Below are 23,036 nucleotides of genomic sequence, written 5' to 3'. Positions count from 1 at the left end.
TTTAACTAGTTCCACTTTCAGTGAGAGACACTGTCTCCGAACTAAGGTAGAAAAAGCATAAGGAAGATTTCTGCTGAAAATGTCCCCAGGCTTCCACACATAGGTACCTATACGTGTACAAAGCACACATACAAAAACTAGAAACAACCGTAGTCATATTTGGGAGGCATGTAGTGACCAGCTTTCTGAAGATCTTGGGCACAGAAAGTATATTATAAATAGAAGCATAGGAAAAGAGATGATTAGTCAGCTCTTTTGTTAAAGTGATTTGATGTAAGTCAAATATTTCAGTCATGCCTAGAGTTGTTTTTACATTTTTACAATCATAGCTTTCTGCTTTCATGAGTATAATAGGCAGGCTGTGCAAATGAATTAGGAAAGAAAAGAAAAACCTGAGTAATAAAAATAAAAATAAAACAAAGCAGGCCTTAAACAAGTACAGTCTGTACTCTTTCCCCCAAAGGCTCCTGGGAACGGTGTTTACATCATCATTAGGTGTCCTAGAATTGACCTGTGAGTACAGGTGCCTTTTGGGCAGAGTACAGATGGAAATGAAAAGCCGCTGCATGTATCTTTGTGTTTTCCGTAGTGGTTGAGTAGGTTAACCCGTGCCCCTGGTGCCCTGCTACCTTTCTTGTGACGCCCGTGTTTTCTGTTGGTTTGCTTTGCAGTTCCCACAGTGTGGAGTACACCTGTTTTTCCTTTTTCCTTCCTGTACTTGGAGAGTTGAAGTGTGACAGCACACTCTATAACAGCCTCTACTGTGGAGTTTTGTTGTCAGGACATACTGTTTTGTATTTTTTTTTTTTTTTCAGCATTTGTTTTGCACTTTGCTGTCCCTCTACCAAAACAGTTCTGAGTCCGGATCACCATTATCACTTCTTAAGGTCACATCAGTAGCTGTCATGCTACCATATCAAGGCCATTTATCTTCTCTTTCATCCATCGGTGATTTAACTTAATTGACTTTTGCTGTTTTGAAATATTTTTCACTTGTATTCTGATTCATGTCTCACTCAAATCTTTTTTTTTCCCAATTTGTTTATCTCAATCTCTTTTTATGATTCAACTACTGATTTTAAATACTGTCACAGAGTTCAGATTTTGGACAGTTATTCTATTTATACTCACTTAAAGTCTGTTACTTGATTCACTAACCAAACACACACACACACACACACACACACACACACACACACACACCCCAAAAAACCCTTTATGATTCAAAAACTTTCAAGTATGTTCGTTTATGCGTGAGAAGGGTGGTGCTTAAGAGCCAGGGGTTTCAGATATGTACGACAGGTTGATTCTATTGAGTTGTTGTGCATTGCGTACATTAAGTTAACTTCTTAGGGGTGACTGTCACTTTTAAGTACTATTATGTTCCTAAATGTAGATAAGAATATAAGTAATGTCGCTTAATAGACCTAGTTTTGTATCCTCTTTCAGTTTTGTCATTACAGTTAGCTCAAAGACTCACAGAGTCAAGTAAAGCAAATACATTTACACCAGTGTAGTAATACACTACAGCTAGACAGGTAGTAGGAAGGGAGGCAATGACTTTGTAAAAGATTATAAGCAACTTATCTCAAAAAACTTGTGATTAAGGCCAGTGAGATATGGCGGGTAAAGGTTCTCACTGCCAAGCTTGAAGATCTCAGTTTAAATCCCTTGGATTTACACGGTGGAAGGAGAGACTCCTGCAGGTTGTAGTCTGACTTGCACGTTTATGTACTATGGCATGTGCACACACATTTATAAAACTCATAAATTGGCTTGTGGATTCAAATATCCCCAAGCCATTATTAATCAGCCTCTTGTGTGTGATATACTCATCCAGATTTTCTCCCCCCCCCCCCATTGTGGTATAAGATATGTGTGTATTGTAGAAATTTGCTGTCAGAGAAAGTGTAAGAAAGAGTAAGAAACTAGAATTATAACAACTCCTCCTTATCTATCTTAACTGCTAAAGATAGTTACATTCTGTGTTTTTAATGCATCTTTCCAATGCAAATATATATAATTCATGATTTACTTTAAGTACTTAATGTAAACTTTTCTGAGTATGTAGAGTGACATCAATAATTGGTCATGATAGAATAGCCTCACTGGGTTTGCCATCTGTCTCTACCTATATTGTATCTTAAGAGAGTCCTGATGAATTTTTCTGTGGTATTTTGTTGACCATGGACTCTGAGAGTGATGCATGCTTTGTAGGAAGATATTGGAAGACAGATGAGAAGGAACCACTTGCCTTTTATAGAGAAGAGTTGGTACACAACTAATGTGTTCTCATGTGCATTCTGTCAGCCTTTTTCCTGTTTGAGTGGATAGGAGCATACAGTTCATTTATATTACTTCTTGAACAAAGGTTAGAATGTTTTCTGGCCAGTACTGTTTATATTTATCTTGGGAAAAGGTTTGAGCAGTTTGTAAATCTATTCGTTGCCGAATTGCTCTTCAAAAAGACCGTGTCATTTGGAAGTATATTTATTAAGAAGTTTCTTCTCCTTGAATTTTAGGATAGACCACTATCTTGTTGAGCTCTTTTAAATGAAGTTCTTCTACTTGAATATAAAGATGAGGACTAGATAACTTCTTGAGGTTCCTTCTAACCCCTAGGATGAAGATAGTAACTAACATTTGGTCTGGTGCTCTAAAGCTTACAGAGTGAGTTCATACATCATTCCACTAGATCCTTACAAAAGCACTGTGAGATAGGAAGCACAGGGCCTGTTACTCTCCTTTCAAGAGATGGTGGAGTCTAGCGGACAGGCTGAATGCCGTAGTCATACTCCCGCTCCATTCTATCTATTAAATGACGTCTTACTGTCTGGGAAGTCATTGAGTTGTATAACTGTAATGCTGACTGCTTTCCTCACCCCTGGGGGAAGGAGAACAGCTTGCTTGCTTGCTTGCTTGCTTGCTTTCCTCTCCGTTCTTTCCTTTCTCCCTTATTTAGCCATCCGTACATTACCTGCATCATCCCCCCGCCCCCCATGCAGCATCATGTGTCAATAATTACCGTAGGTTTGGACATGAACCTAGACTTAGGAGCATAGATCCCTTTTGTACCACCTCAGTAGAACTGAGATAATTGAGTGTTCCAGCTATAGTATTCCATGACATTCTCAAGGGGAACGCAGATGATAACAGAGCTGTAGTTGAGGTCAGATCAACAAGGATTATTGCTAATTCTCTCTGACTAGTTACCTCACAGGGTAGACATTGGTCAAATGGAACAGATGTGGGTGCTTACTGGTAAAGTACCTCTTACGTTAGCAGTAGGCTTAGATTTTTATGACTACAATATCACATTAAAACACTTTGATTTTTTTCCATGTGCTGCTTTTAAACTAATAACACACCCCAAATTTTTTAAAATAATTTTTGTTTTTGTTTCTTTCTAGTTGTTGGTCTTGACGATATTATGGATGAAGGAGTTGTTAAAGAAAGTGGTAATGATACCATTGATGAAGAAGAATTGATTTTACCTAACAGGAGTTTGAGGGACAGAGTAGAAGACAATTCAGTAAGATCACCAAGAAAATCACCTCGTTTAATGGCACAAGGTAATCCTTCCCAAGAGGTTAAGCCAGAAAACCAGATGCATAAAACATGAGTGATAGGATGTACAACGCTAAACCGGTTACCTGTCTATCCACCACCCATCTGCCTGCCACTCAACTGAGTGTTAGGGTCTCTACAGCCCAGACTGACTTCAGACAACATGTGGAACGCAGGCTGGCTTTGAACTTATGTCCTGTTACCTCCAGTTTCCAAGTACTAAGACTACAGGAGTATTCTAGTCACATCTGGCTTGAAAAACTGTTTTTCAAAGTATGTTTTGTGGTTTAAGCATTTTTGAATTATTAATTTTTGAGATTCTAATGCTGTTACATTGTTCCCGTTCCACTATTCAAACGTCCATATCTCTCTCCTTGAACTCTTTAAATTCATGGCATGTTTTATATTAGTTTTACATGTGTATGTGTTTCTAAATACACAGATACAGCCTCTGAGTCTGTATGCTGTTACTTCTGTGTTTTCAGAGCTGGGCAGTTGATGCTGGATAACCAGCTAGTGTGCTCTTCCCTGAGGAAGAGTATTTCTCTTTCTCAGCATCTCTCAGTTGTCTACAGTCCTTGTGTAGCTTCCTGGGTTTTCCCCTGTCCATAGTAGTGTGTCTACTGTTGTCCTTGTTCAGTTTATGTTTAGGCAGTCATGATGATGAGACTTCATGGGTATAGTTCTGACATTACTAGGATTTTGCAGTATTAGAGCAAATTCCCTCATCCTTTGCCTCTTACAGTCTTTCCTCCCCCTCTTCTGCAATGACTCCTGAGCCTTAGGTGTTCTTTTGTAGATGTGTCCATTGGAACTATGTTCTACCGCTGTGCATTTTGGTTTGTGGTGTTCTGTAGTGGTCTCTGTCTGTTACAAAGAGAAGTTTTCTTGAGAGGTGAGGGCCATACTTGCCTGTGGGGTATAAGGACACATATTTAGAATGTAGTTAGAAGCTATGATGGTGTTAGTAAAGTGGTGGTTGTAGGTTCTGCTGCAAGATTCATGACTTCACTGCCTGTTGGCTAGGTTTTCAGTACCAGTCATAGTTTCTTTCTTGAGTGGGTCTAGTTAGAGACTGTTGATTACTGCCAAGTTCTGTGTGGACTACTGCACCTTTCGCGTTATTGTGCTATTTGGTTTTTTAGTGTGGTTCATAGGTGTCACAGCTGGGTAGTACTTTTGATTGTTCTTCCCTCCTTTGGAAGCGTGAATGGCGCTTCCCGGTACCATGAAAGCTAGTCCTCTGGGAGGAGGCTTTGAGGTCAGGTCCAGCTATGGCTGGCATCTGGGCCCTCTGTCTGAAGTGCGTGGTGTCTGTTGTCAGCAATAGGGAACCTGGTAGCAACCTAAGGTAGCAATGGCTGTACTGTTTTGGGAATCTCTTGGACAACACTAACAACTGAAAAGAGAGCTTCTCATTCCTGGATTTGGGTTTTTTTTTTTGNNTTTTTTTTTTTTTTTGGTTAGATTGTCTTTGGCTCTGGGAAGGAGTATTATTAGTCCAGATAAGAAAATTTTATTTAAACTATATATGCATACAATTTTTTTCACAGTTTCATAAAGATAACACACATTACGTTGGTTGTATCTCCGTCACTATTATTTTCCTTTAGTCCCTTCCACTCTTGCTGAAAATATTCCTTGTTCTTCCACCAAGTCTTTCCCTACTTGTTTCTGTGTGTCTGACCGTCTTATCCTGCTTGCTTGCATGGATGTGGGTAAGAATAACTTACTTTGGCAAAGACAAATAACCATAGGAACTGACCTGAGAACACGACTTTGTTCACTGAGTTAGGAAGTTGTTTACATTGATTACTGGTTTTTTTGGGGGGAGGTGTGACATTGCTATATGCTAGATGGAAGCTTGTAGACTCATTCTCACTAGTTTTAAAACAATATTTCGTGACATGAAAGTTTGGGGTATTAAGGTTAGCTAGCATTCATTTGATTCAGAGTCCAGGAATGATTGTTCACTTCCGGAAATGATTTTTTGTTGTTGTTGTTGTTTGGTTTTTCGAGACAGGATTTCTCTGTGCAGCCCTGGCTGTCCTGGAACTCACTCTGTAGACCAGGCTGGCCCGGAACTCAGAAATCTGCCTGCCTCTGCCTCCCAAGTGCTGGGATTAAAGGCATGCGTCACCACACCCGGCTCCGGAAATGTTTTTTCACACTTATTCCTTTTCATTAGTTTGTCAACTCTTGCTTTCTGGAATTCAGGTCTGGTGAAAGATGGTGGGTGGCCTTTCGTTTTCTTTATTTTTCCTTATATTTTTTTATATTATCTTTTTTACTTTTACTTTTGAAATTATTTCATTTTCCTCTGACCCTTCTGTCAAGTTTTGCATTTCTTTTTTTTCTTTCTTTCGAGACAGGGTTTCTCTGTATAACCCTGGCTGTCCCGAAATTCATCTTGTAGACCAGGCTGGCCTCCAACTCAGAAATCCGCCTGTCTCTGCCTCCCGAGTGCTGGGATTAAAGGAGTGCGCCACCACAGCCTAGCTAAGTTTTGCATTTCTAATGTCCAAATGTTTTTTGGTTTTTTTGGAGAAGGACCCTAATAATAGCAATGTATTTATTTTTATTAAAATGTGTATAATAGCTTTTGTCTTTAAGTTACTAATATCTTTTATATTAGGATACTCAAAGTGTTTTTTAAAGGATTCATCCCCTTTTTGTTTTTAAAGAAAAAATTACTATTTTAGTTTTTGTCTTTTCCCTTTTGTTTTATTTAGGAATTACAAAACAAAAAACAAAAAACAAAGAGTTGCGCAAACGTCAAATGTACAGAGATTCTGTACATTACAGGGTTAGTCACTGGCTACTGCCAGTAAGATAAACAGCATTGGAAGATGGAGCTCTTTTGGTCCAGAGAGGAGCGGTTTGTAGCCTGAAAGGGCAGAGGTTGCTCTGTTGTCACACTTAGTTCCTGGGTAAAGCAGTTCCTGCTGTTGCAGTGTTACTGAGGGTAGGCTCACTATGTCTGAAGTTGACACCCCTAGAGGAGCCAGTGCCTTAGGAAATGCAGGACAGAGGAGCAGTGACTGCACCCTGCCAGGTTTACGGGAACAAATAGAGTGGGGAAACTCAACTTTATGGACTGGATTTATAAGCAGAGCATTGCTTGTCTTCTGGGATATCTCTTACAGAATTCAGGTTCTTCCTGTGGTCCATTAGCATATTTTGGTACCCTGCGAAGGAGGTTGTTAGAATATCTGTTGTCAGTATTATATAAACAAACTGTGTTTCACAGCTACGGTCATTGTATTACTGCTCTCAACTGTGGCATTCCTAGTCTAGAACCCCTTTTTATTCTCTAGGGCTGAGGCTATCAACCTTCCTAGTGCTGTAACCATTTAATACAGCTCCTTATGTTGTGCAGACCCCCCAACCATAGATTATTTTTGTTGTTACTTCATAACTGTAAGTTTGCTAGTTACATAAATATCTGTGTTTTCCAATGGTCTCAGACAACCTCTGCTAAAGAGTTGTTTATCCCCAAGGGCTCACAACAGACAGGCTAAGAACCATTGCTTAAGGGGCTAAGCTTAACAAGTTTAGGGCAGGATGTTAAAAGGTGGATTTGATCATTTGCTGGCTTAATGTTTGTCTCAAGTATACTACTTAACTGTTCCTTGCTTGAATCACAAAATGTGTCATTATTTCCTCTTGCTCTTCATTTTCTGTAAATTCATACCTTTTCAGAAAAGATCCTTTATTGTACCTAAAGGAACAAGGATTGTCCTTATCATACTTTCCTTGGTATATAATCTTAATTTTTAAAAATCAGTTACTTGGCACATGTACATGAGACTAAATAAGATAAAAAAGTGTAGAATAAATAACAAGGTTTTTTTTTGTTTTGTTTTGTTTTGTTTTTGGCCTATAGGAAGGTGTGCTTCAGACTAAGGCAGTTTATCTTTAAAGAAGTAAAGGTGGCATTATCCTTTGCTTAATAAATTTCTTCTTATTTGAAAATAATATTTCATCAGAATACCCTCAGCTCAGCTGACTACCATGCCACTTTGATTTTAGCAGCTACTTCAAAGCTAAAAATTTTTTTATTGTTTTTCAGTGGTTTTATTTCAAACATAGAGTTGAGAGCTTAACAGTCCCCTGAATACAGAAATAAAACTCCGGGAGTTATTTTAAAAATTACAGAGCCTGTGATGAACAGTTCATAAACCATTTTTGTAATGCTTTCTTACTTATTTTGTCTTTATGTGTTGTATATACACATTTGTGTGTGTGCGTATGTGGCATGCATGTGGAAATGTGCACTCCAGGAGTGTCTTTTTCCATCACCTTTTACCTTAAGTTTTGAGTCAGTAGCTCTCACTGAACCTGGAGCTCCTTGACTCAACTAGGCTGGAAGTCAGTGAGCCTCTCCTGTCTTAGCACCCTGCCCTGCTACCTGCCCACACTGGGTTTGCGGACGTGTGTTCCCATGCCCATCCTGTATGTGGGTGTCAGGGATCTAAACTTAGGTCCTTGTGATGCAGAGCAGCACTGTAGGGACTGAGCCACCTCCCAAGCCCATAATTTTGTAAAGTTGCTGACTGTGTCACAAATGTTCAGAGATTGTGCAGCCTAGGGGAAGTAGAAACAGTTCCAAAGTCTGGGATGACTAGGTAGTTGATTTTTCGGTGGGACACTGAAGAGCGAGAGTGCTGTTAGCTACACCAGGACCTGCTGCATCAGTGGGATGAGAAGCACGCTCTCCAGTAGTCTCATCTTCTATGAGAAGTGACAGGTTGGACATACTCAAAGTAGTAGTGTAGTGGGATTTTATTTTGAATGACTAACTTTAAAATAAATCATATGAAGTTAGTTTACCTTTATACTTGTATTTTGAATTTTAATTCACAAGTTCCTTTTGTATTTAGTGAAGTTTTAAAGTTTTCTTTACTTTCAGTTCTTTTTTTTTTTTTTGAATTAGATACTTTCTTCATTTACATTTCATATGCTATCCCAAAAGTGCCCCCCCCCCCCACGCTGCTCCCCTCCCTACCCACTCCCACTTCTTGGCTCTGGCATTCCCCTGTACTGGGGCATATAAAGTTTGCAAGACCAAGGGGCCTCTCTTCCCAATGATGGCTGACTAGGCCATCTTCTGCTACATGTGCAGCTAGAGACACGAGCTCTGGGGGTACTGGTTAGTTCATATTGTTGTTCCACCTATAGGGTTGCAGACCCTTTCAGCTCCTTGAGTAATTTCTCATTCCTCCCTGGAATAGGGAATAAAATACCCATGGAAGGAGTTACAGAGACAAAGTTTGGAGCTAAGACGAAAGGATGGACCATCCAGAGACTGCCCCACCTGGGGGTCCATCCCATCATCAGCCACCAAATGCAGACACTATTGCACATGTCAGCAAGGTTTTGCTGAAAGGACCCTGATATACCTGTCTTGTGTGAGGCTATGCCAGTGCCTGGCAAATACAGATGTGGATGCTCACAGTCATCTATAGGATGGAACACAGGGCCCCCAATGGAAGAGCTAGAGAAATTACTTTCAGTTCTTTTTACTGTGTGTGTTTCCTTTCTTGGGAAGATTTTTAGGCTCAGGACAAAGGGACTCTTCCTTAATTTAGTAGACTGTGTTAGGAGTACTGGTAAATGAAGGAATCATCATGCTTTTCTTTTGTATTTTACTTACACGTTTTCTTGTTACTGACTCTGTGGCACTCTTGGTACAGACTTTAATTACCTGCATAGAAGTAGTATAGGGCCTGGAGCTGTGTGCTCAGTTGTTCTAGAGTACAGCCTGTAAATCTCAGCATGTGAGAAGTAGAGGGGAGAGGACCAATTTCAAGGCCCTTTTGCAGTTTTTGAGTCTAACCTAGGCTACAGGAGGCCTGTTTCACTTCTTCCAACAGCCTTTAGTGTAAAGGGGAAATACACTGAAGTGGGAATTGGAGGTTTTTAGAGGATAGATCTTGAAACGATAGATCTTGTTTATGATACATGGTTTTGTTGGCATGTAAGACTTTTGGCATTTGCACTTAATTTTTATATAATTAGAAATATTTGATGTTTAGAATGTGTTATAATTCTTTAAGACAGTAATAGTAATGAATCTCATTTTGTTTACTTTGATTTCCATCTCTTACAGAAAAGATACTTGTTAAATATTTCTTAAAATTAGATGAGTTTGAAATGTATATTTCTATTTCATCTGACAGAAATCAAGAGCTCTAATAAATGTAAATTAACATGTCAGGCTACTTATATATAATATATTTACACATGTATATATATTATATATATTAGTATATGTATGATCAACAGTAGCTCTCAGTAAATTTTTATTGATGTGATCAGGTAAGTTTCAGAGGTCAGAATAAGGAAGTGATATATTTTAAACTACTGAAATAAAAGCACATAGCAAATAGCTAAGTTATTTTTATTTTATTTTTCCCCCTATGATAGAACAAGTAAGAAGTTTGCGACAAAGCACTATTGCCAAGCGTTCAAATGCAACACCTCTAAGCACAAAAAAGCCATCTGGGAAGACTTTATCTACCTCTAAAGTAGGGGTGAAACCACCAGAAAGATGTCAGGGTAAAGAAGAAGTTTATGCATCACTGAAATCTGAACACCCTAAGGAGAGTAGAAGGAGTGGCCGGCATGCTGAACAGATGGACGTGGCGCCAGAAGTCTCAGCGTCTTCAGTTGATTCTTCAGTGTCATCTTGTGTTGGAATGAAGGAGGAAGCTGAGTTTGATCCCAAACATGCGTGTAATAACCAGGGTGAAGTGAACGTGCCATCTCCTGAGTTAGATTGTCCACTCCTCTCAGAGACTAGTGCTAGTGTGGAAGAGAAGAGCATTGAGGCTCTCATGGAATGTAAAGCTAAGACTAACAGTAGTCCATTATATAAGTTTCCAGTTAGAGAAGATGAGCAGAGTGATCTTGTTTCGCGTGAACTGAATGACACCATTGAAGGAAAGGATGCAGGGGGAAAACCTGATCAAGAATCAGAGGAGGTGAAGTTCCCTGGCGAAGGTGGCCAGATGGCCGAGGAAGCTGAATCTTCTGATATGTCTAGTGACTCTACTTGTACCGATAAAAATAAGGCAGAAAAGAATCAAGGGACAGAATGTCATTTGGAATTGAAGAATACTGTGGATATTATTGATAATCCTGAGAACTCACCTCAGAGAAACCAGTTGGAAACATTGGGCTATGGTGAGGACACGGAGTCTAATGATGCTCAGTTACAGAGCACAGAGTTCAATAAGTCAGATTTGGAGGGAGCGGATACTTGTGAACCAGAAGCTAGTACTTTAGAAAATACTATTTGTGATGTTCTTGACCAAAATTCAAAGCAATTGAATATTACTCAGAGTATTAAAATGGAAACAGCAAATCTTCAGGATGATAGAAGTGGTTTAGAGCCCAAAAACACAAAACCCAAACATGTAAAATCTGTAACTCATTCCAAACAAAGCACAACCACAGAGGCACCACGAAAAACTGTGGCAGCAAAGCATGAAGTAGGTCATAGCAAAACTAAATCTAATGTCAAGGCTGTGAAGCGAAATTCTGATGAACCAGAACCCCAGCCTGATTTTCAGAGGCCAGTCAAAGTGAGAAAAAAACAAGTTGATAAGGATTTGAAGAGTCAGAGTTGTAATTCTGGAGTTAAATCTGTAAAAAGCCAAGCTCATTCTGTATTGAAAAAAATACCCCAGGATCAAAATGCAATGCAAATTTCCAAACCTTTAACTCATTCTCATAGTGATAAGCTTCATGGTCACTCTGGCTTCTCTAAGGAGCCTCATCATCCTGTACAAACTGGACACTTAGTGCATTCCAGTCAGAAACAGAGCCATAAGCTTCAGCAGCAGGCAGTAGTGGCGAAGGTCAGTAGCCATGTGAAGGACGAGCATGACCATCCAGTCAGTGAACATCTTAAGGAGGACGATAAACTGAAGCCAAAAAAACCTGATAGGAACCTACAGCCTCGCCAAAGGAGAAGCAGCCGAAGTTTTTCTCTGGATGAGCCTCCGTTGTTCATCCCAGACAACATAGCTACTATAAAAAAAGAAGGGTCAGATCAGACCACCTCAATTGAAAGCAAATATATGTGGACTCCCAGCAAGCAATGTGGGTTTTGCAAAAAACCACATGGCAACAGGTGTGTGTGTGTGCGTGTGTGTGTGTGTTTGTGCATATCTGTATGGGTGTGTACATCGGGAAACTTCTAGAATGAGGATTGAGATCTGTGTGAGAACTTTCTAATATGAAAAAATTTATTTTAATATAAAGAGACTTCCAAAAGCCCCTTACCAATTCTGGATAAATGATAGCAACCTGGAACCATTGAATTTACAGCTAGATCATTGTAGAATATCTTAAAAAGCTTAGTCTGACCAATCTGATATGCACGGACATGCTTTCTCCTTGTAACCTGTTAGAGTGTGATGGAGTTACTGCATCTGACAGTAAACCAAACCATTTGCTAATCAGAACTGTTATGCTGCCTCAGGACTGGAGGTTATATGTCATTTTATTTGACTGCAGAACTAGTAATAAAGTGTAAAGCTCTGAATGGAATGGCTATTTTTCTTTTGAAGCTGTTATTTTTTTTTAAACAATGCACTTGAAACACCAACCATTACCATTTCAAAACCAATATTTGATCTTGGAACTAAGTTCAGTAGCAAAAGCAACTGTTAGAATACCTAGCTGAATTTTGTATGTATTATGGAGTAGACTGAAAATCAGTGTTTGTTTTTGGGACGTTTAATAGTTCAAAGAATTTGTGTGTTCTGGTCTTTGAAAACTTTAGAGTCGACGTTACCACTACTTTTATGATAGGGTTATTCTAGACCCCATTTTTAGGAGCTTATCGCATGCCCCATCTTTGGAGTATTTTCTTATGCTTTCTTTTGAGAAGGGACAAGGATGAAGTGATCTCTGCTGCTGCAGGTGATGCTGATCAAGTATTAATGTTGCTCTTTAGAGTTATGTCAGTGATTGTACACTAAAAAGAATGAAAACAGACAGTAAGATTACATGACAGTGTCCTCTCCCAGCTCCGTCAGATTCCATACAAGTGAACCTAAGTTTAGAGAGGCAGTCAGTAATCAGCATGGCATGCATCACTTTCACTGGGAGTAAGAGGGAGGTTTGGGGATTGTTAAACTAAAGTTTATGCCATAGAGGTTGGTAAATATTTTGTTTGTTTAGGGACAGACTGTAGCAGAGCCTGTTTGAAAGCTCAGTATATAATCTGTGCTGTCCTTGATCTTGGGGTCCTCTTGGCTCCGCCTTTATACTGCTGAAATCTTTACTGTTTATGTCCTCTTTTAATGTCAGGAATTACTCTGTGAAAAAGTATATCCTTGCTTTTAAACTTTGAATAGCACATATTTGAATATAGTGCTACCTTTATCCGAGTTACATACTTTTTCATGGTTTGTACATTCATGGTATATTCACATATTTATTTCAAAGGGAGCTTTATGTCTCAGCGATGTAAGGATTAACTCACATTGTTAATTTGTACTTTTAATAAGAGCCAGCCCTCTGTCTCATTTAGTATCTTTAAAAAATTCAGCCAGGCAGTGGTGGTGCACACCTTTAATCCCAGTACTTGGGAGGCAGAGGCAGGTGGATTTCTGAGTTCGAGGCCAGCCTGATCTACAAAGTGAGTTCCAGGACAGTCAGGGCTACACAGAGAAACCCTGTCTCGAAAAACAAACAACGAAAAAGAAGTTTAAAAAATTCACATCACTGACATAGGGTTAGAGTCAGGGACTTGAAACCTCAAGGCTTCCTTTGGCATAGAGTTTGAACCCATGTTCAGTATGTTAATATTAGCTCTTTAATAATAACTTTTGTCCTAATGTTGTAGTCTTCAGGAGTGGTGACAGTCACTTCATAACTTCAGCAGCTACTTAAAGTAAAAATTACATAAAGATTGGAAAAAGAAAAGACTACATAAAGATTACATATTCTCTTTAACCTCTCACCTACCTACCTTCCTTCCTTCTTTCCTCCCCTCCCTCTTCCCCTCTATCCTCTTCCCCCTCCCCCCCTTAGGCTGCTATATAAAGTGTGAACTTCCTTTGTCTGGAATATAGCTTAGCATGATAGCAGTGGGGACTGGGTGTTGACCCTGTGTAATTGATCTGGATGATGTATATTGGAAAGAATTAACTTCTGAATTGGCTCTTTAGACACCTTTAGTACCTTTTTTCAGTTTGTGAATAAAGAAGCTAGGACATTGGTTAGGTTTTATATACATAATATATAATCTTCATAATATATAATCTTCAGCACTACATTGTTACATTGCCTTTCCATTCATTAAATACCTAAAGCGTACTTTTCACACAAGTTGTAATTTTTCAATTTTAATTTACATGCATAAATACAGATCTACTAGGGAAATATGGAAATTTATTATCTGATCATATATACTGGTCATATTGAAAGCTATTTGTAAATAGCACTTGTGACAGTAGAGTAAATTAGTATTTTACACAAATTACAATTGGAAATAGCTTTTTCTATATATGTCCAGTTGGATGTTATGTTTTGTATTATGGATCTTCATGACATAACATTATGATCTGTCCTAGAGACAATAGGTCTTTGATACAGACATAACAAAATTATTTAATATACTTTTAAAATGAGACTCTTGTTTACTTTTACATAAATGGGATTTTTGAATCTTTTCACCAGAAGACATTTTGAGTGGAAATTTTCTTAAAGTCACTTTGTGATATGTACGTTCGGCTTCTCTTCCTCCTTTGTCTGGAAGATATTTGTGTCTTTAATTCATAATGCATTTTTCTTAACCCTAATTGTAGGTTGGACAAAATTTCAAGAACAAGCAGCAAAAAGTTTCCTTAGCAACATTAAGTTACAGTGTTATATTCAGAAAAGAAAACTTAATTCTGAGGCCATATTTCTAGAATGAATGATTCTGGTTTTCTCATTTTATATTTTATAGACTATTTTTCTTCAAAGATTAGGTTGACTGTTGAGATAATTTTGTATTTGTGGGGAATAAAGTCTTCTATGTAGTGGCAGGATGCTTGGGGCTGTCACTTAAATTACCTACAGAACTGTAGGCCCATATTGTAATACCTCCCATGTTAATTTATGGCCTGTTTCTTTAAGATCAAGTTTTCTTAGAGTTAACTCTATAGTTTAACTTTAACAACTAAGGTTTTCTAAGGATTTTTTTTCTGGTTCTTACCAAAAAAATTAGCAGTACAAGTTGCTTTCTGTTTTTCAGTAGACGTGATTTTTGTTTTTACTGTTGGCTTATTTGTGAGCATAGTGAAAAAAAAGCTACGAGTGTTGCTGCCTTTCCACTTGATTAATAGGTACTGATTTGCTTGAGTCAGCTTATTCAGCAACAGTAGACTCATATTTCCCATAAAGAAATTTCTTCTTTTATTAACCACACATTCAAGGACAGGGCAAGAACTGGAGTACTAGGTATTGGCATCCCACTGCTGCAAATCCTGTGCTGTGCCTTCTAAGTATTCCCTCCTAGCCCTCATGTCTTTAAAGCAGTACAACCTGAGAGGAGTCAAGGAGGGGCCTTCTTCCGTCCATCTTGACTCCCCTTCTCTTTCCTCTTATTCTGGCTTCAATATTTTTTTAGTTCATGGGTTTTAGAAGTTCCTAAAGTAGAAATTGATGTCAACAGTTACAAGTAATTGACTATATTAAAGTAATCCCACCCCACTCCTAGTCCCAGGACACAGGTGTTTGCTACTATTTTTTGTGTTTTTTAGAAAGTTTTATCTAAATAACATTGTTCTTAAAACTACTGACATTGTTCTTTAAGTACTAAAATGACATCTTTAGATGACAGAGATTTGGTTTTCAAAGCATGTCAACAATTGAGTGTAAGCATTTCCAAAGTAAACTTGAAATGAGGGATGATGAAATACTTTCTTGATAAATTTTATGATCATAGATCAGTGAGCTGTCCTCGTTACACATCAAATGGAAGTTTGAGAATGCTTTTACACTGTTTTATCATCTGTCACTTAAGACTGAAACCATTGCAAACTTGACTTGAAGTCAGTGCAGCTGTAGTTGTAGAGGAGAAGGAAGGGACCACTCACTTTACTTCTGAATATCAAAGCAGTTTATTCTAGGCAGTTGGCTTCAGGAAATAGCAATGTGTACACTTTGCATGGAGCAAGGAAAGAGCATTAAAGTATTAAACATGAAAGAATTCTTCAGGATCCCTACCCTGTGGAGCAATTGTCATTGAGACATCATAAAATCATCAACCATTTTAAAGAGAAACTTCCTTACAAGTAAATGTTATATTATTTAAATGTTCTGCTGGCTTGTGAATAAAACCTACCTACCTTTATTTTTCAAACCAAGTACATCATAGTAAAGGTGAAGACTGATGACTTCGGCAGCAGGACCACAGAGGTTAAAAAAGGTCAAGTGTAGCTTGTTTCCCAAGACTCAGGGTAGGTAGTTGGGCGGATGGAAGTGCACACAGGATGAAGAGCTGCTGTAGAGAGGGATGGACTTGGCATCACTATAAAAACACCTCCTAAACGTAGCACTGATTTTGGTACCTACTTTGATACTTGGACAATTTTGGCCTGAAATTAGACCACAGGTTAGTTTAAACATTCCATCTGTTAGAGAACACATTTTTAAAGGAGCAGGGTGGGCTTGGTGGTGCCACCATTAACAAAGTGCTACAAGTGCTCAGATGATAAAAGGCTACCCCAAATCTTTAAGATAAGAATTGCCAGACAGAGAAAAGGGGGAAGAGATCTGAGTATTCCAGTGCGCTGATAGCATCGCTAATCACATGATGAGTTGCCATTTTACTTTTAAGTAGTTGCAGATACCTTTAAGTGACCCACTGCTTGGCTTCTGAATCATGAGGTAATGCAGTAAAGGAAAAACTCAGGAAATCAGAATCAAAACTTAGATGCGAGTACATTCATGTTAAGATGGAGTGCTATTTATTGGGCAAATGAGTTGATTTCCTTGATCACATAAGACATTAAGGAAGTCCACACCCAAAAGTAAACAAGAATCCTTCAGCTGAATCAACATGATATATTGGATCAGAATGGTTCAGGTTACATGCGGCTACTAGGAATGAAAGACTTAGATTTATTTATTTATTTATTTATTTATTTATTTATTTATTTATTTATAGTTAAATTCCCCAGTTTTCTGTATGCTCTCACCTCTTAAATTGTGATTGAGATCTCACACATGACTGGGTCTTTTTATGTGCTTTGTTCTATGGTAGTTTTGTACAGTGGGCTACCAGTTTTTCATGACTGCCTTGTGTCCTCATTCCTATTGTTCACTAGTGTCTTCTGTCATTTCCTATTAGAGAGGAGAGTCGCTTGATTTAAAAGTTATGGTATCACGGAATGCTCCTTGGGAACTTGCTCTGTGTTGAACTATTGCATTCATGGAAAATATGAACAGTGTCTGAACATTAAACGTTTTCACTTGATACTAAGTTTTTAAAATAAATCGCCTTTCTACTCCCTTTCAGGTTTATGGTCGGCTGTGGGAGATGTGATGACTGGTTTCATGGGGACTGTGTTGGATTAAGTCTTTCTCAAGCACAACAAATGGGAGAGGAAGACAAAGAATATGTTTGTGTAAGATGCTGTGCTGAAGAAGATAAAAAGACTGACATACTAGACACAGAGATTTTTGAAACCCAAGCTCCCATCGAAGCCCACAGTGAAGATAAAAGGATGGAGTGTGGAAAGCTGACATCATCGAAGCACGCACTCACCGACGATAAACACAGACACTCAGATGACCCTGGGAAGCACAAGGTCAAAATTTTAAAACGGGTAAGCTTTCCAGACAGTACGTTTGTTATTTCAAGAGCTTTGTGTGGACCTAAATGAGATTCAGAAATTTCTCTTTCAGGTCTATTACAGTGTATATTCTTACTTTAGCATAAAAATGAGTTGAACTTAAGGCTTGAGGGAGAGGGGACCAGTTCTGTTGAAAAGTGGGGACTTTGACATATGCATTTTTTTTTGTGCTGTCGCTGAGCAGTAGGTTTATATTTGATCTTTGTTGTACAATGTTTATGTGGCTGTGTGACCTAAGTATAAATTATGCTTACCAAGTACATTTTTAATCTAAATATTTACTGAATGTTTAACTATTTTGCATTTTTGAAGAATTAAAAAGGATAATTATAGCCTTTGACCTCATTTGCTTGGAAGTCACTTCTTCCACTTTCCCTGTTGAACTGTGGACTTCTAAAAGTTTGTTTTCTATGACCTAGCATTCTGTTTTATTTTATTTTTTTAATAATTTACCTAACATTAATTTATATATATTGGTGTGAGGGTATCAGATCCCTTGAAAAGCTAGAGTCACAAACAGTTGTGAGCTGCCACGTGCACTGGGAAGTGCAGACTGTGCTTTAACCACAGAACCATCTCTCTAGTCCCCCTGACCTGAGATTTTAAACCACCTCCTAAAAGTATTTTCTTTTTCTTTTTCTTTTTCTTTTTTAAACCTTTTTTAAAAATTTTTTTAGATATTTTCTTTATTTTCATTTCAAATGCTATCCCGAAAGTTCCCTATACCCTCCCCCTGCCCTGCTCCCCTAACCACCTACTCCCACTTCTTAGCCCTGGTATTCCCCTGTACTGGGGCATATAAAGTTTGCTAGACCAAGGGGCCTCTCTTCCCAATGATGGCTGACTAGGCCATCTTCTGCTACATGTGCAGCTGGAGACACAAGCTCAGGGGGTACTGGTTAGTTCATATTGTTGTTGCACCTACAGGGTTGCAGCCCCCTTCAGCTCCTTGGGTACTTTCTCTAGCTCCTCTATTGGGGGCCCTGTGTTCCATCCAATAACTGACTGTGAGCATCTACTTCTGTGTTTGCCAGGCACTGGCATAGCCTCACAAGAGACCACAATTATCAGGATCCCTTCAGCAAAATCTTGCTGGCATGTGTATTAGTATCTGGGTTTGGTGGCTGATGATGGGATGGATCCCTGGGTTGGGCAGTCTCTGGATAGCCCATCCTTTTGTCTTAGCTCCAAACTTTGTCTCTGTAACTCGTTCCACAGGTATTTTGTTCCCTATTCTAAGGAGGAATGAAACATCCACACGTTGGTCTTCCTTCTTGGTTTTCTTGCGTTTTGCAAATTGTATCTTGGGTATTCTAAACAAATTTTAAAATATTTTGTGTTTAGAAGGAGAATAGAAAAAATGCATTATTCTCTCCAATTAAGTTTTCTTTCTTTAGCAGTGATTTTTCTCATCCTTGATTTGTAGTAGAACCCTGAAGAGGAAGTAGCACAGTGTCAATAAATGTATAAGTAAGCATATTGTCTAAAAAGCAAAGAAAATACTGATTTACCGGTTGGAGGCTCTATGGAAGCCATTGGTCCAGCCATTCTGACCTGGTGATCCACTCACATCTGGGAAGAAGCAGTAGCTGGAGCTACTGTGATAAAGGATGGTGAGCGAGCATAGCTCTGTTAGAATGGACTTCAGCTTGTGCTTACGTTGAGTCTCATATGCTCCTGAGCATAGTCGGGCTTCCTCTTGTGGCAGGGAAAGTGAACTGGGGAAGAGCTGGGGCATCTTCTAATGGCCTCTCTAGTTTCTCCATTGTTTGCGGAGTCATGTCTTTCATGCACTCCTTTTGTGACTAGTCTTGGTTGAGCTCCATTTTGATAAACCTTTGTGACATTCAACTTTTTTTTTTTTTTTTTTTTTTTTTTGAGACAGGGTTTCTCTGTGTAGTTCTGGCTGTCCTGGAACTCACTTTGTAGATCAGGCTGTCCTCGAACTCAGAAATCCACCTGCCTCTGCCTCCCAAGTGCTAGGATTAAAGGCGTGCGCCACCACCACCCAGCGACATTCAACATTTTTGTCTGACAAGATGTTTGGAGATCTTCTTGATTAATATCAAGTTAATTGTTGATATTGCTGAGTGCTATATTACCGTTTTGCAGTATGTTCTCTGAAAACTAATGTATTTCATTAACTGTTGGTCATTATATTTGGTATATAGTTTCTTGTCTATTTGGAAATACATTGTTTTTTTGTTTTTTTGTTTTTTTTTTTTTTTTTGGCTGAACTGTGTCTTACCTAAAAAGATGTTCTAAAATGTTACCATTGTTAATGTCGGAAATCATAGAAGCTGTTCTGTTTATAGATTCATGTGGCGTGCCATCATTGCTTGGTACTCTTTTGTAATTGTAATACCCCCACCCCTTTTATTTTGTTTTTAATTTTTGAGACAGAGTACTGGCTGTCCTGGAACTCACTCTGTAGACCAGGCTGGCCTGAAACGCAGAGATCCACCTGCCTCTGCCTCCTAAGTGCTGGGGTTATGCACTTACTCCACCACACCTGGCTCATGGTGAACTCTTGAATCTTTGGGTTAATCTGGTGGTAATTTATGCTGCCTTCTTTTTACATATGATTTTCTATCATTAGATTTCTCTGTTGTAATATTTATTGCATTTCCATGTGTGGTAGGAATGAAATGATCAGAACTATAACAGTAAAACATGCTTCTGGGGATGGAGAGATGGCTGAGCAGTTAAGAGCACTGGTTGTTCTTTCAGAGGACCCAGGTGAAATTCCCAGTGTTCACAGCATAGCTCACAGGTATCTGGTTTCTGTAACTCCAGGTCTAGGGGCGTGACAGTTATTCAGTCCTTCACAGGCACTGGCCATATAGTGCACTTATATGCATATATAGAAATAAAAAATAAGTCTTTAAAAACATCCCACCACATTTCTACTCTTAATATTAAGTCTAGTTAGGAAACTAAAAAAATAAGTGAAAAATTAGAGCATTCTAACATTTCCATGTTTATCTTGATCTTGGTCTGTAAATGGTTATTTTCCCTATGTTTCTAGATAAGTGTGATGTGATTAATTTCTCTCTGAGAAGTAGCAGGTACATTGGTGGTACCCATGGGAGTTAAAATTGCCTGTTGACATCCTGGGAACATAACTGGTACCTGTGCTGAAGTTAATGAGCCTTGTTTGTTCTTTAGGAGTACATAGGCAAATGCAGATGCTCAGTTATCCGCAGTTCCTTCCTATCTCATATTTACGCCAGCTAAGGTCCTCCCAGCCTGATCTCTCTTTTGCTTTCCTCTTTCGTAGGATGTTATGTATTTTATACAAAGTCGATGGTTGATAATAGGACCTTCTGCTTTTAATGATGGTGACTTATTTTTGTGTATGTATGTTAAAATTTATTTATTTTATATATGTGAGTACACTATAGCTGTCTTCAGATATGCCAGAAGAGGTCATCAGATCACATTACAGATAGTTGTGAGCCGCCATGTGGTTTCTGGTAATTGAACTCAAGACCTTTGGCAGAGCAGTCAGTGCTCTTACGTACTGATCTATCTCTCCAGCCCGTATATATTATAGAAGCTTGGATTGAAAATGTTTAGTCTCTTACAGGTTGTAATGTTAACTAGATTTAATTTTTTTTCACTTACATATTATTGAGGTTTGTCTTAAATAGAAGTAGTTTTTGTTTTAATGAAACAATACTCTTGTACTTTTCAGGAGTCTGGTGAGGGAAAAACTTCCTCTGACAGTAGAGATAATGAAATTAAAAAATGGCAGCTAGCCCCTCTTCGCAAGTTGGGCCAACCACATTTACCTCGGAGATCATCAGAAGAAAAAAGTGAAAAAATAGCAAAGGAATCTGCAGCTCTTGCCTGCACGGGAGAGAGAGCGGCAAGATCAGGTAGGGAGACTGCTGGAGATTATGTACTGTGTATTTAGTATTACAGGAGGTTGGTACATCTTGGAAATACTTTGAAAACAAACAAACACAAAAACATGAGTGCATACACTTTATGGCTCTAGGACCACTCTTGATCACAAGAGATTTTAGGTTGCACTCTGTACCAGGACTGCTTGAATAATGAACTCTGGGCTCTGGCGTTATTTCTAAATACTTAGTCTGCATGGATTTAAACTTAGATCACGTATTATAGAGAATGTATCTTTTAAAACAATTTCATGAGTTTAGCTACTTTTTACAATTAGGTACTCATGAGAAGCAAGAGACAAAAAAGAAGAAAGTGGAAAAGGGTGGGCCTCACGTGCCCCCGCCTGCTGCTGCTGCTTCCAAGCCTTCTGCAGATCAGATCAGACAGAGCGTCCGGCATTCTCTCAAAGATATTCTTATGAAAAGGTAATGTGCTGTTATTGCCAGTGGTCAAATAGCGTGGGCTTTTCATGTATTTGAAAATAATTGAATTGGAACACAGGGCCCCCAATGGAGGAGCTAGAGAAAGTACCCAAGGAACTGAAGGGGGCTGCATCCCTATAGGAGGAACAACAATATGAACTAACCAGTACCCCCTGAGCTCGTGTCTCTAGCTGCATATGTAGCAGAAGATGGCCTACTCGGCCATCATTGGGAGGAGAGGCCCTTGGTCTTGCAAAGATCATATGCCCCAGTACAGGGGAAGGCCAGGGCCAGGAAGCAGGAGTGGGTGGGTTGGGGAGCAGGGCGGGGGGGAAGGGTATAGGGGACTTTTGGGATAGCATTTGAAATGTAAATGAGGAAGATGTCTAATAAAAAAAATTGTTTAATAAAAAATACAGAACAAAAAAGAATTGTTCTCATTTTAAGACTTACAGACTCAAACTTGAAGATCCCAGAGGAAAAGGCAGCAAAGGTTGCCACAAAAATTGAAAAAGAACTTTTCTCTTTTTTTCGGGACACGGATGCCAAGTATAAGAATAAATATAGAAGCTTGATGTTTAATCTAAAAGATCCTAAAAACAATGTAAGTAACTCGTTTTGTCCAAGTTTTCTTAAACTTATTTAATTTTGTAAGTGTGTGCATGTGTATGTGTGGGCATGCACACACTGTGGTTCTTCTGTCAGGACAGCGTTGACAAGTCACTCCTTTCTAGAGTGTCTGCAGACAGTTACACTTGGGTCACCAAGCAGGGCAGCAAGTGCCTTACCCACGGAGCCATCACGCTCCTCCTGTAATGGCTATGCATGCCATGGTCTGACCTGGGATCTAGGACTTTAATGAAATAACCCTTCCTAATAGGTTCCGAATTGGAGTGAGAGGATCAGTTTGGCTCTTGGTTTAGACTCCACAAATAAGTCCTGCAAGAGGTCCTTAGTCTGAGTGTCTCTGTTGAACAGCTGTGGTGGCGTTTGTAGATGTCAGTCACATTGTGAGTTTGTGGAGCGTCCCAGGGAAGCCCACACGCATTCTCTTTGTGGTTGGCTTGCTTGTGGTCTGGACCTCCTGGCGCAGAGTTTGCTCTCTGCAGCTGAGCTCCTTCCCTCTAAGAGCATCATTTCTCATTGACAGGGAAGGGATGTAGCTGGTGATGGCTCTAAGTTTCTCTGTCTTCTACCTCCCAACTCGTGAGTGCTAGGATTGCAGGCCTGAGTCCCTCTCCACACACTTGTCTCTGGGACTCAAACCCAGAGCTGC

The 23,036-nt window shown here is 39.1% G+C and overlaps 1 protein-coding gene across 11 annotated transcripts in view; it reads left to right on the top strand.

Moving 5' to 3' along the window:
• The window catches only part of Phf3 (PHD finger protein 3), a 64,147-nt gene that overhangs the window by 27,855 nt on the left and 13,256 nt on the right, over positions 1–23,036 (top strand). For 7 of the 11 annotated variants that reach the window (XM_029538410.1, XM_029538412.1, XM_021197743.2 and 4 more), the window contains 6 exons: positions 3,411–3,572; positions 9,997–11,707; positions 17,093–17,402; positions 21,127–21,310; positions 21,616–21,763; positions 22,208–22,364. In XM_029538410.1, coding sequence (XP_029394270.1) covers positions 3,411–3,572; positions 9,997–11,707; positions 17,093–17,402; positions 21,127–21,310; positions 21,616–21,763; positions 22,208–22,364 — 2,672 coding nt within the window. Of the gene's footprint in view, positions 1–3,410; positions 3,573–9,996; positions 11,708–17,092; positions 17,403–21,126; positions 21,311–21,615; positions 21,764–22,207; positions 22,365–23,036 lie in introns of those variants that run through there. The other 4 variants (XM_029538418.1, XM_029538416.1, XM_029538411.1 and 1 more) reach the window with 3 other exon arrangements.

This window comes from Mus pahari, chromosome 5, assembly GCF_900095145.1.
Source record: "Mus pahari chromosome 5, PAHARI_EIJ_v1.1, whole genome shotgun sequence".
In the NCBI taxonomy this organism is placed as follows: domain Eukaryota; kingdom Metazoa; phylum Chordata; class Mammalia; order Rodentia; family Muridae; genus Mus; species Mus pahari.
This window is presented reverse-complemented; position numbering and strand designations above follow the sequence as displayed.